We start from the raw sequence: 14393 nt of genomic DNA, 5'->3' as shown, positions 1-14393 counted from the left end.
TTATGTGCTTGTGTCCAATCAGCGTCCTATGTGGATTCTCGTGTGATATCGTGAATCTAGCTGCCTCGTAAGGTAAGACAGTGATAGACAGGTGGTTCATCCAATCACCTGCCAAGTATTTTTTGAAAGTACCTGCCCTTTTCCAAACAGTTTCCAAGGACGACGTCTCAGATGGTTTTGTGTAACAAACCATCAGGCCCGTCAGGTTACCAACAAGGAGGAGGGAAAAGAAAATCCTTAAAGGGTCATATATTTAAAAAAAAAAATCTCACCTACCTCAAGTGGTATCTAGTTATTTAGAGTTTTGAGGTAATGCTTTTCTGAGATTTTTGCTGCTGTATTTGAAAAATTCAACAGAAACATCTCGTTCAGGATACATGTTTTGGTTACCCTAGAAATTCACAGAACATGCTGTAAACAATTTACATAGGGACTATTTCTTTGGTAGAAAGTAGTTCCAATGAAAACTGTTCAAAGTGAGGTCTGTGTATTATTAAGAGTAACCAGGACATTGTTTCTGGGACAAGTTGCTGTTTGAGGTGGAGGCAGACAACTTTGAGAGGGTTATCTCAATACCAAAATAAACATAAAAAATAAAAGACCAATTAAACAAACAAAAAAATCCTCATGGCTAGCTACCACAAGGGGTAAGTGACAAGATATTCTGTCATTTGGTTGAACCGACCCTTTAAAGCACGCTCTTTAAATAGAAAGTAACAGTGGGCCCAGCTGTGATCCATGAGTCCTAATTGGTTGTCTTGTTGTCCAGGTGGCAATGCTGCAGAATCAAGGCAGGGAGATGATGATTGTCACCAGTGGAGCAGTGGCCTTTGGCAAGCAAAGGTTAAGACACGAGATCCTGCTGTCTCAGAGTGTCCGACAGGCCCTGCACTCTGGACAAAATCAACTCAAAGATATGGTAAGAAAAGTGGAGGAATGTGGTTTGAGGTGATCTTGAAGCATAAAACAACTCTTAAGTGAAATACAAAAGAAACTGTTGCTGCTGCTATCTGTGGGTTGAAACTTTTGTCATCCCCCTGTACACAAATGAGGTGGACACAGATAACTTGACTCAACCAAACATAGTTTTCTTCTTTTATGTTATATATATATATATATATATATATATATAAAATTGGGGAGGACAGGAGGAAAACCAACATGGAATCTTACAACAAACTGCATCAAACTATATGATTGTCCCACCTGATGAAATCGGAGGGGTGGGGGGCAATTTTATATGCCAATAAAACAATTTGCTTTCAAAAACAAAAACCCTTGAGTGGTGAAAAGGCTGCTTCTTTAAAGACATTTAGCATATACATATTGTTTCTAAACAAAGAAGTGCTCATTTTAGTCGTGGAGTGGTTCAAATGTGTAATTTTACCAACAAAGTGAAATTCAAATTTATAGTATTTTTCTATTGTGACAACAAATTTTATGTTCTCATCAAAAACAGACAACATATCACATGATTTACACGTGTTTCCTATATATTTTCTTAGTATACAGAAATATATAAAGTAGCACAAAGCTTATAATGTGGTACAGGTTCAGATCAGTGCTGAATACTAGAAAGACGGAACACTAAAAACATTCACAGATCTAAAAGTGTAGGTTCACATCAGAAAGTATTAATGCATGTATCAAATACATGACTTACACACTCCGATCTATATGTACGATATACAAAATATAGTCTACAAAGCTGACATGTTAATGCTAGGGGTGTTAACATGAACACAAAACTCACGGTTCGGATCATATCACGGATTTGAGTCACAGATCAGATCATTATTAGGATCAGCGAAAAAAAACGGGGGGGGGGACAAATAAAACTTTGTTTTCCATATTTAAGATGTCCAATGTTTAAATAAAATAAAATAAAATATATAAAATATTCAATGCTCAGTTATTGCAATATGAGGCATGATACCTTCCTCTTTTAAACAGTAAATGAAACAGCGTCTGTCCACGTCATCAAAACTTGATGATAACAAACATTCACCGCTAACGTCAGTTAGCAGCCAGATGCTAATTGGCTGCTCAGCTGCAGAACATTAAACAGCAGGTAAACAACTCAAATGTCACTTCGGACCGTTAGATGCTGGTTTGATTGTTGTTCCTCAAAATACCTGTTAGCGACATGCTGTCTGTCCATGACTTGTACTTAGAGCAGTTTGTTTACTTTGTCTTAAATGAGACATTAAATTTTGCAATCAAGCCGCAGTTCATGTGCCTGCCGAACCGTGGGGGGCGATCAGTAAGGAACACGGATCAACTTCAATCAGTTACACCACTAGTTAACACTTGTTATTCTAGTTAACTTTAAGCTTATTACTCAATATACGGCTCAGCTTAAAAACGAACTAAAGAAACTGTCAGAAGCAAGCAGCCAGACCTCCTGCACTCATTCACTAATCATACAACATCAACAGGTGACTGAACAACCACTCAATTAAAAACTGGATCAATTCTAAATGAATGAGTGAGTCCAGACATCTCACTGAAACTTCAACAAGCAAACTAACGTTACCCACAACACATTATATGATCTCTGCTGCATTCTTGTTAAGGAGATAAAAAACATAAAAAAGCCACACAGAGACATTTAACCATCAGAGATTAAATTAGCGACCAAAGAGACAGAGAGAGAGAAGCTTTATCTGACTCACGTTATCTGATATCTTTTTCTTTTTTTCATGGAGATGAAGTATTCATGTCATAATGTCCATTTGTGGCTGTTGGTCATCTTGTTTCTTAGTTAACAGAACTTTATGGCTGCTGCTTAACCAGTCTGATATCATTAGCAACAATGACAAACAAGCTAACTCTCCTGGTTGTTTCTCCGGTTACTTCTCCTTCCATGGATGTATAAAGAGTCCTTCAGGCTGTTACAACAAGCCAACTGTTGCATTGGCCAATGCAAGGAGCTATCTACTGCTGCTACTCTGCCTTACAGTGGAGAGAATTGAAGATGAAATCTGGAAACTATCATTGGACCAACTCGATGTCAATATTGCATTCTGGTTTTTGATTGGTAAGGGAGGACAGCCTCCCTTGGAGCGTCATTTTACATGTCATGGCCAATCACAGATTAGCATGAAAAAAAAGGAAATACATTAAGTCCAATGCAGGAGATCCCACCCTGCGGAGGTCAGCAGGCACCCGTCCTCCTCTGTCCCCCATTCCACCTCCACCAATGCCTCTGCGGACCAGCCTCCACTGATATATTATTAGCATCAGTTCATACAGATTTTTGGTTATAACAGTTGTTTTCTATCATATCAAGACTACCTCACACTCCGTTAGGTATTTCATATGTATGGGGAGTGTTGTGTCTCCGTGGTCAAGGTATACTGACACTAAGACATAGAGAACCAAGGTTAGAGTGTAACCAGATGTTCTCTGAATTTATGTTGCAGTCTCTGCCAGTGCTTGAGGCCCGGGCCTGCGCTGCGGCTGGACAGAGCGGTCTGATGGCCTTATATGAGGCCATGTTCACCCAGTACAGCACCTGCACCGCACAGGTACTCATACTTCACAGCAAAATAATCATTTTGAAATGCTCCAGAGGCATCTATAGGTATTTAATGCAGAGTATCTTTCGATCTTTTTCTCACTCACTTCCTTTTCTTAAATCTCTTCTCTCAACCCCTGTCTCCTTTCAGGTCCTTGTGACAAATCTGGATTTCCATGATGACCAAAAGAGGCAGAACCTCAACAGCACGCTGCAGGAGCTGTTGCGCATGAACATCGTGCCCATCATCAACACAAACGATGCCGTGGTGCCCCCGCCGGAGCCCAACAGCGACCTGCAGGGGGTAAATGTGGGTAAAGACAACATGGGGGCGATGCTGGTGATGGTGATGTTGGCAATGGCAGCAAAAAAAAAAAAAATCATCAGATACGGTGTTTATAGAGTGTAGAGATGCAGTATTTGTCATCTACACACACACACTGAAACACCTCTGCCACCCTGCCTCATCTCATCAGCTCAGCCTTCAACCATTAAGGCATGTGCATGCAGGGAGGGGATGGATGGCAGTGCATGTAGTCACTGGGGAGTTGGTGCTGTCAGCAGGGAACGGGACTAACTTCTTGAGGTAGACGCCTCCTTTTTCTCTTCTCCTCCTGCAGAATTAACTAACACTTTTTCTAGGAGATAATTCCACCTCATTCTCTGTTTCAGTCTCCTTCAGGTCCTTTCAGGTATCCTTAACATTTTCATGCAAATATATTCATTACACAGTTAAAATAGTATGTGATATCACATTACCCGTTGACGAAGTGGTGAAAAATAATCTTGGTTTGTAAAATTTGGGCTGATTGTACTCTTGACATCATGTCAGAAATAATTATATTGGAACCATTAATGTGTCTGAGGGATTCAGTTTAAAATCCAAAAAAGATTTGCACTAGCATTATGACATACTAGATAAGTTTTCCTCTAAAGCATATCCTCTCAATTGAGCTAATAAAGCCAAAAGAAAGTTGGACTTGGGGGTCATGGTTAATTTAGCTTTTTCACTCTCCCAAGTTTGCCCTGATGAAGGTCCTGCAGGGTGACAGCTCGGTAGAAGTGAATGTTGTAGTTTTATAGTACATAAGAGACCATGTATTTGTTTCTATTAATCAGCTTACTGTCAGCCCTTAAGAAAGCACTCAGAAGGGTAAATGGCAGATGGCTGATTTTCTTCCACTGCTTCTGTCTTTAGGAGCTTACATCAGCAATTCTCTGCTCCTGTAGGTGATCAGCATTAAGGACAATGACAGCCTGGCGGCGCGGCTAGCTGTAGAGATGAAGGCTGACCTCCTCATCGCACTGTCTGACGTGGAAGGTATGTGTGTTACCACAACAGCAGTCTGGGTCAGCTGTTAGGTAACAACACCATCTGCCTGTGCTCTTCATAGGGGAAAAAAAACACATCTCTCAGGGTCAACAGAGTCACAAGAGAGACAAACAAAGACCTTCTGCCTTCATGTTTGAAATTGATGCTGATGGGGTTGACACAAGGTGTTTGTGAGCACATACTTGTGTCGTGGCTGTAGGTCCAATCAGTATCAATCAAGTAGAAAACATGTCTTCTTCACATTTATAATTTTGAACCACCTAAGCAGAGAAAACCAATGTCTTTAAGAGTAAATGAGAATAAATGGTTAACTCATAATGTTGATTTATTCAGTTTGATTTACATTTTGAATTAAATGTGAAATCACACTAAAAGTCTCATGTATGAACAAATAAGTGGTTTAAGACATGTTGATTTCTTAGGACTGTACAACAGCCCCCCTGGGACAGATGACGCCAAGCTCATTGACATCTTCTACCCTGGAGACCAGCAGTCCATCACCTATGGTACGAAGTCCAGAGTTGGAATTGGAGGCATGGAGGCTAAGGTATGTGGTGTTTATTTACATTCAAGTTAAAATCCTTATCTTAGTAGACATTGATCAGATGGGCAAAGTGCATCGTCATTTCTATGGATTTTCCACTACTTCAATTTTCTGCTCCCAAATTCCTAAATTGCAAGTAATAATATAACAATACCTAAATTTAGAAGTGCCTGGACATTGTGACTCAGTTGTGCTCTATAAATAAATTGACTTGACTTATGCAGAAAGATGAGAAGAGAAGTGTGGCCAGTCCTGAAAATGTTGTTTATTTGGTCATCTGGAACTTGTTACATAGTGTCTGAGATGAGCATTGTTATCCTGCTGAACCAATGTACAAAGTTAGTTGTAGCCTGTGTTCATATGTGACCATTTAATGACCGTTGCCTGTGTCTAAATTGACACAGCAAGCCAATATATAAAATATTATCATGTCTTTTATATATTGTAAGGTTCAGACATTTTAGTTCATCCATTTGCAAAGTAAAGACTTCAAGTTGAGACTCATAAGAGACCTTTAAAATTAAAATTTTACTTGTCTGTGTTTGTCTGCAGGTCAAAGCTGCCCTCTGGGCGCTGCAAGGTGGCACCTCAGTGGTCATTGCGAATGGCACTCACCCCAAAGTAACAGGTCAGGTCATCACTGACATTGTGGAGGGCAAGAAGGTGGGCACCTTCTTCTCTGAGATCAAACCTGCTGGTGAGTTCACCTGGGCTGAACGCTTCCTGTCTTAATCTGTCCCACGTTAGTATTATGGACCAAAGCTGTAGAGTCTTTAAGCTTTGACTGAAGTCTGTCCCGTACCTGCCACTTCACCAGGCCCAACTGTAGAGCAGCAGACAGAAATGGCACGCAGCACTGGAAGAACACTGGCATCTCTGCACCCAGACCAGGTGACGCATTGTTTAAGAACAATAGAAACTCTTGTGTTCAGTTAAATTACATCAGTGAACATTATCAGTATTTTGTAAGGTTTTCAGTATATTCATAAAAATGTGTGTGTGTGTGTGTATATGTGTATATATATGTATATGTGTGTTATAAACAAAAAGACTTAGTCCAAAGCCTACCTTTATCAGACACAGAAACACTGACCTCTTGTGGATAGATCTGCTATATGCTCAGCCTGTCTTTTATTTGCTTGTTCATGTTGTCAGAGGAGTGAAATAATCTGCCATCTAGCAGAGCTTTTGACTGAAAGGAAGGAAGAGATTCTGGCTGCCAACAAGATGGACATGGACCTGGCTGTCAATGCAGGTAACACAGTATCACAGACACAGTTTGTTTGGTGTTCTGAAATCATACAGCAGTGTAGAAACTGGCACTTTTGGGCAATGTTTGCAGCCTTATATTACCTTTTTAGGGATCCATGATATTATTTGAATTTATGAATTATTATGTTCTCAAGCACTCAACCATAAATTATATTGCTGAAAGAAAGTGTGCATATGTACCCCTGTAGTGTTTGAACTTGCTTCCAGAGAAGAATATGCTCATGTCTCCATAAACAATTTCTCATGAACAGATTTTTCCCTGGAAGGAAAAGAAATCATCAAATGTATAAATATCATCGCCACATTAATATTGTGACATGAACTTACCTAAGAAGATATGATTTCGTAAAAAAAAAAAAGAAAGTCCTATTGGATTGAGTTATGATAATTAATTCAATCCATATCTCTCCACCAGAGGGCGACTATCACTTTCCCTCCCTATGTATGGCCTCAGATAATAAAAGTTTGATTCCATATTACCTGATAGCTAAGTGTAACCCTGTTCTCCTTCTCTCCACAGGCCATTTGCCACCTGCCATGCTGAAGCGTCTGAGCCTGTCACCAGCCAAACTTAACAGTTTGGCTATAGGTCTGCGTCAGATAGCTGTAGCAGCCCAGGACAGTGTGGGTCGTGTGCTGCGCAGGACCAGGGTGGCTCACAACCTGGAGCTGGAGCAGATCACTGTGCCCATTGGGGTTCTTTTGGTGATCTTTGAAGCTCGACCTGACTGCCTGCCACAGGTATACAGACAGAGCTGCCATAACACAGACCTGGGATTTTGAAATATTATATGAATTAGTTTTGTTTGTTATTTATAATGATGGTAATGCCAAAAACAAAGAATTTATTAAAATGCCATAGTTATAACATTTTCATTTGGAAAATTATACATATTCCAACGTTTTTCTATAGATGCTATTGTTGATAAAGTGGGACAGCTCTTGAGACTTTTCAGACAGTATATTCTTACACAAGAATGCCTAGGAAACAGCAGAATTAAGTCTTGAAATACCTGCAGTAATATCACAAACCCTGTATCTCTCTCCAGGTGTCAGCCTTGGCCATAGCTAGTGGCAACGCCCTCCTTCTGAAGGGAGGCAAGGAGGCGGCCAACACCAACCGTGTCCTCCACCAGCTCGCCCAGGAAGCCCTTTCCATGCACGGAGTCAAAGAGGCTATTCAACTGGTAAAACTAGTTTCCTACACATTTCTAGCAAGACAATACAAACTTAATGTAGCACATTTTATTGACAGGAGAAAGTCAGAAGTCTTGTCCGTCCATAATCCTTATAAGTGCAGCATATACTTCTAGCTGATGTGTTTGCCAAACTTGTAATTGTTACTAGGTGAGCACTCGTGAGGAGGTGGAGGATCTGTGCCGACTGGACAAGATGATTGATTTGATTATCCCAAGAGGTTCATCCCAGCTGGTGCGAGACATTCAGCGGGCGGCCAAGGGCATTCCAGTGCTGGGTCACAGCGAGGGAATCTGCCATGTCTACGTCGATGTAGATGCCAGTGTCGACAAAGTCATTAAGATTGGTCAGCAAAGACAAATTCATCGCCAAATAAAAAATCACTTATCAGTTCATTAAATGAGAAATTGTGACTTTGGTACTGGTACTGACTGGGACTGGCTTTCTGTTTCTAGTCAGAGACTCAAAGTGTGATTACCCAGCTGCGTGTAATGCCATGGAAACTCTGCTGATCCACCGGGACATCCTCAGGACGCCGCTGTTTGACCAGATCATCGACATGCTGCGCAATGAACGAGTAAAGCACCAAATGCATACACACTCAACATTAGTACAATAATTCATCAAAACATTTCACCATAGCTGATTTATTAGCATTGTGGCTCTAAAATTAAAATACACCAACATTTGATAGATCTTAAAAAAAATTAAACTGCCTTGATCATTTTACAGGACTTTTTATGTTGTTTTTTTTTCTGTGTGATTTCTCTAGGTGAAGATCCATGCAGGCCCTCGTTTCGTGTCCTACCTGACATTTAGCCCATCGGAGGCCAAGTCATTGCGGACAGAGTACGGTGACCTGGAGTGCTGTGTGGAGGTGGTGGACAGCATGCAGGAGGCTGTGGACCATATACACAAGTATGGCAGCTCTCACACGGACGTTATCATCACAGAAAACGGTAGGTGGCCCAGTCGGTTAGAGCCAGCATTGTCATCTTTTTTTTTTTTTTTTTTTGGTGGGCATGTCTGTGTGGAAACACTAAGGTTGTGCATTTTAAAATGGCAAAAAGCATGACTTGAAAGGCTGCTATTGCCCATAATTTTGGTCATATTCCACCTCACCATGCTAAAAGCCAGTTGAACACTCCATGCCTCTTCATGTAGGTGTCTCTGACATCCATAATTGTTTCCACTCTGCTCTCTTGAATTCCTTTCCCTGTCCATCCCGCTCTCTGCCACAGCGGGTAATGAGCAGTGACACCTTGTTGTCAGGATGAGTGCACAGCCTCCCTGTGTGACTCCAATGTAGGGGGCAGAGCGCATTTAAAATTTAAAGCAGATGATAAAACCTACTTTAAAAGACTAGTCCCTGTCGTTACTTTGGGTCGTGCTCATACACGTTTCTGTGTTTCAAGTGAGCCATCACTCTGCATCTCTCTAAGTTGTGTTGATGGAAACCATTATGTGCAGTATTGTCTATTGTCTCAAAGGATGTGGTCATATTGCACATGGACACATTGTCATCTCTATGACAGATTCATTTGTCAGGAAAGTTTTAGGAATATTATGAAATCTTGACAGAACTAAAGGTCCTCTATAAATATCTAAGGGAATATTCCCTTTTTGTTTGTAACAATTTATAATACATTAAATTGCTGTGATCACAGCAGGGATAGAAAAAGAGAATCTGGTACCTGATCCAGTACAATAAAATAAAGTCAAATAAAGACTGATGTATAAATTCCTCATGAAGTTACAAATACAGTGTGCAGAATATTTTACATGTTTCTTTAGGTGATCAGAATAAAGAAATGGTGAGCAGCATTTGAAACATACAGGAAAGTCAGCTGTTCACTTTTCTACATTGAAGAGTATTCTCACCTGCAGTGAAGGGTGTGCTGCTGCCATCTAGTGACCACAGAAGGTACCTCAATTAATTAAAATGTATTTAGTTTGTGTCAAAGTTGATTAGAGAGTGATTTGAATGATAGATACAATAGATATAAAGATACAAAACACAAATATATGGCAGATAAAATATATAGATAGAAGATATATATATATTCAGGAGTTTAGAGAGCTAGATACACTGGATAACATATGGATAGAGAGATGTAAATATCAAGATAGATATAGACAGATTGAATACATAGATTTATTTGCACTATAGGTAGATGAATTAGACAGATTAGATAAAAAGCTACCTTACTCCATGTGCACAAATTGCAGGTGATTTTATTTACTAATACAAAATTTAAGTATTTGCATCTATATGAGCTATATTTGGTTTTAGACCCATATAGCAACTGAAGAAGTTCTCCTGATGACATTCAAACCTATTGACTTACACTATATCTACATCTACTCATCCAAGATTATAGAAATGACCTGCAGATTGTGTTTTTGGGTTCACATGATTAAAGAGCTTACTGCACTGGGTGTGTAATATAATTGGGATTGAAGCAGCAGTAATGAATAATTGTAATTATGTTATGAATTTTTAGAATGATCTATGGTGTAACTACAATACGTGCCTGTCATTTTGTAACATTTTGTTCAATTTAATGCCTCAAATCAGAGATACAAGGTTATGAGCTAGTAGCACGAATAAGTGGTCTTTCTCTCACAGAGGACACAGCAGAGCAGTTCCTGCAGCAGCTGGACAGCGCCTGTGTTTTCCGGAACGCCAGCTCACGTTTTGCTGATGGCTACCGCTTTGGACTGGGTATGTGGTGGTCTTATCACCATACTGTCTGCCTTTTGTTATTCTCTCTCTGACAACTTTGGATTCACTCTCTTTCAACACAAGTGATACTGTTTGCCATTCTCACATGCTGTCTTTCCCGATTTGTCTCTAGGAGCAGAGGTAGGTATCAGCACGGCGCGTATCCATGCCCGGGGCCCCGTGGGCCTGGAGGGGCTGCTCACAACCAAGTGGGTTCTGAGAGGTGATGGGCACACGGCAGCCGACTTCTCTGAGAACGGTACCATGAAGTACCTCCATGAAAACCTGCCTATCGGGCAGCCTCTAGCTGGGCAGAGGGACAGCAACTAGACCAGAGACACTTACCCACTCACTTGGCCTTAACAGTGGTCGAAAATTGTTTGCCCACCAGCAGTCTTGTTGCAAATAATGGCTGATGTCACTGTTTTAAACCTCTGAAGCGCACAGCATGGAGAGAGACGCTCAACACTCTAATGATCTATTCTATCAGCACAACTACACAGGCGTCTCTGTTCTACCTATACTGTTGTTCAGGGACTAAGAGTTTACAAAGGTTTAAGTTCTACCTCAGCTTGTGATACTAAGTCACCCTCATTGGCCCCGGCAGGAGGTATTTATGTGGTGATCACAACACATAATACCTCTATAGTTGGGGAAACTTGTGACCAAGAAGGGGGTTAACCATGATTACTTACTTTTAAGACAAACTGCACAATTGTTATTAGACATGCGTCAAAAGAAACTGAAGTAGGCAAGTTGTATCTTTTTAAATCTAAAGTATTTTTTTCTGTTCTCATAAAAACTCAAGTTGCTGCTGTAATTGAGTTATGTAACTGAAAGCTTAACTTTATTGTAGCTGATTGCATTCACTCATTATCCACAAGGTTCATACTGATCGTACTGTAAGTGCTTTCTTTGTTCATGTAACATCATTTTTTTTCCCTTTTCTTTCTGTATTTTCTCTTACTTTCTTGATGTACAAACCTTTTACTTAAAGGCGCTGGTCTAGGTAATTTCAGACATGGACTAATACCACTATAAGTTTGCATTTAATAGATTTTTATTTTTAACTTTCTCTTAGTTTAACCAAATCCTGGTTAGTGACAGATTTTAAGACTTCCTGTAGTAAAACCTAATTACAGGATTGAAATTAGAATAAAATAGTATGTAATTATATAATATAGTAATTATCAGAAATTTATGAGATCTGTTATATAGTACTGCAAGTTAAAATACAATCCAACTTTTATGCATTGCTTTTCCTTACTTTTTTTTTTTTATTTGATCATTGTTACAACTTGTTCTCATTTTTCCATGCTTTGCTGCTTGTTCCTTGTGGTGCCCAGAGCCTCTGTCAGAGCAGGAACAGTAATTGACAAGCTGCCTCCTTCAAGCTGGAGGGGAAAACGCGACTGCTTTTAAATTAAGCTCTGTAACATTCCAGCCTCTGAGCTCCTATCTGATGTCTTGTAATGCACACTTAAGGATTGGTTTGGATTGTTTTAATAGCACTATTGTAGAATTTTAAAAAATGTTAAAAAAGAATATTTGGAAATTGAAGTTCTTAATTTCTTTGATTTTTGCAGTTGAAATGTTGAGGGGTTTTTTTTTTTACTCATATGTTCATCTCTGTCCTGGCACTAGTCTTTCTATTTTCACAAAGAACACAAATTAATGGGAAAAAAAAGTCTGATCTGAAAAACAGATGTCTAAAAAGGGCCTTTTTAAAGTTGCCCATAGGGGAATTCGCATTGCTGGAAGTGGGGCAAGGAAGATGGAAGACAATACTATAGAGGTTTAATTATCCAGCCATCAGAAATGAAAAGAGGGAGAAGGAGAACTGAGACTAATAATGGAATCACAGGCTTATGTTCTGGGTTTCTCTGTTTCTTTCTTTTCTTTCTCTCTTCTATCATCTAAAGAATTCATTCTCCAAAACGCACTACTTACCCTTCAATCAGCTTCCCATCACCAAGTCCAAAGGGTTCAGAGATAAAGAGGGAGACAAAACTCGGATCTCACTCTTTTGTCCTTTTTATGTGTGAAGCGATTGAAAATATCATCTAAATGACTTGAGGTAGAGAAGGAACAATCCAGGGACATTGAGTATTGCCTGTTTGGTGCATTGTGTTTTATGGAATTGTATTTTACAATATCAGATGCATCAAAGTTGTTTGCTACAGTTACAGTAGCTATTCAGGTGTACGTGTGTTTACCCAGTTGATATACAGTATTAACACCAGTTTTATACTTAAGCATCAACAGGACACTGGAGAGTGTCTTCTTATGGAATTAGGCTTCAATTGCCAGGTTTCGGACTGGAATTCCTCTGTTTTATTTTAAGGTCTAGTAACTGCATGGTTTTGCATTGAAATATTCATATCTTTGCAATAAACTGTGACCCTGTGTGTCAGATTAAACGAAATTGTTCCCAATGTGTGTCATGCTCCACGCTTGAATCCTAGTCACCAACTGAAAAATGCTCAGTTCATAAATTCTTCTTGATTGTTTATGGAAACATCTAAAAATGTTAGACTGATGTGGAAGATGGCCATTACACTAGGAAATATATTGCCTTGTTGTCTTTGATCGCCCCAGTTTCATTCCTAGCTTATGTACACATTTTATGGCTTCTGAAAGTAATAAAAACCATCTGAACTAAGTGCAGATACCATTGTTAATTTTGCAAGGATATAATGCAAATCTGTAGATTTCACAACAAGGACGTAATGTTTTTTTTAGCAAGGTTGTTTGCAAAACTTTCAGGTTATTTGCCATCTCTTTTTATGTGAACAAAGTTTGCATAGTCATAACCATATAATTTAATCTTGTTTTCTGAAGTCCTGTGTAAGTCTGAAATGCTTACTTTCTGTATTTGGTGGGTATTTGAAACCACTGCCCCTTCATGACCTTAGATCAACTTCCAGTTATGGCTGAGGCTGTGAATTTCCTCTCATCTCTTATCTAGCATTGCCCCCAGACCCCAGCTGATCAGATCCCATGTTGCACCCTGTTGATGGTGTGTTGTCTGCTGGGTATTGTTGTCCACAGATATAAAAAGGGTGATGAGGGCAAATCACTGGACTTGTACAGCAAAGCCGACAATCCTTTAATTGGACATTACTCAAGGCCAAAACTCATATTTCTTGTTGTGCTTGATCTTAAGAGACTCTCAAATGCACTCCCCACTGGGCTTCAATTTTTTTTGAATCAATAATTAATGGTCAAAGTTATTTATTCATGTGTATCTTTGCCAATTACGCAGCGTCTAATTAACAATTTCAATAATTGATATTTATTTCTGAAAGGGTTCAGTATCTTGGGCTGATAAAAAATGCATGAGCAGGGATGTGGACTGGGTTTTGTTTTTTGTTCTGAGAGAGCTTGATGCTCGGGGCTAATACCAGGCCACTTTGACTCCAACTCTTTGAGTTGGCACTGGCCCTGTGATGTGGATCTAATATGGGCATCTTTCATGGACCCAAAGCACTCACTCTGTACCATGTGATCTCATAAAGACTCCTACATGCCCATCCTCAGATACTCTTTTTTATGGTCTTTAATATCAAACTTCAAAGAATAAGCTTCTGTTTCCTTGATAATTTTTCTTTGTGTATGCGGAATGACGATATCATGGCAAACTGTAAAAAACTCTTGGTCTTACCAGGACCTTGGTGGTTACATTTCTGTATCTAACTCTGTGGCCTGATGAAACTAAAGTTCAATCACCATACTAAAGAGAGAAATATCCCTTAGATTTATGACAAGCCATATCCCCCTGATCGTTTGATAGTGACAGCTG

General features: G+C 39.6%; 1 protein-coding gene across 4 annotated transcripts in view; it reads left to right on the top strand.

Moving 5' to 3' along the window:
- aldh18a1 (aldehyde dehydrogenase 18 family, member A1) overlaps positions 1-14393 on the top strand; it is a 33407-nt gene that overhangs the window by 2770 nt on the left and 16244 nt on the right. Inside the window, exons 4-18 of one of the 4 annotated variants that reach the window (XR_010924890.1) lie at positions 770-919; positions 3426-3530; positions 3672-3830; positions 4751-4841; positions 5276-5400; positions 5950-6094; positions 6215-6288; positions 6553-6652; positions 7190-7410; positions 7719-7856; positions 8017-8212; positions 8322-8443; positions 8639-8825; positions 9661-9790; positions 10496-10583. Coding sequence is in view for 3 of the 4 variants with exons in the window: in XM_067576382.1 (XP_067432483.1) it covers positions 770-919; positions 3426-3530; positions 3672-3830; positions 4751-4841; positions 5276-5400; positions 5950-6094; positions 6215-6288; positions 6553-6652; positions 7190-7410; positions 7719-7856; positions 8017-8212; positions 8322-8443; positions 8639-8825; positions 10496-10591; positions 10725-10921 (2106 nt within the window). In the remaining variant the exon portion in view is untranslated. Of the gene's footprint in view, positions 1-769; positions 920-3425; positions 3531-3671; positions 3831-4750; positions 4842-5275; positions 5401-5949; positions 6095-6214; positions 6289-6552; positions 6653-7189; positions 7411-7718; positions 7857-8016; positions 8213-8321; positions 8444-8638; positions 8826-9660; positions 9791-10495; positions 10592-10724; positions 13027-14393 lie in introns of those variants that run through there. The other 3 variants (XM_067576383.1, XM_067576382.1, XM_067576384.1) reach the window with 3 other exon arrangements.

Source organism: Thunnus thynnus, chromosome 20 (genome assembly GCF_963924715.1).
Source record: "Thunnus thynnus chromosome 20, fThuThy2.1, whole genome shotgun sequence".
Taxonomy (NCBI): Eukaryota; Metazoa; Chordata; class Actinopteri; order Scombriformes; family Scombridae; genus Thunnus; species Thunnus thynnus.
This window is presented reverse-complemented; position numbering and strand designations above follow the sequence as displayed.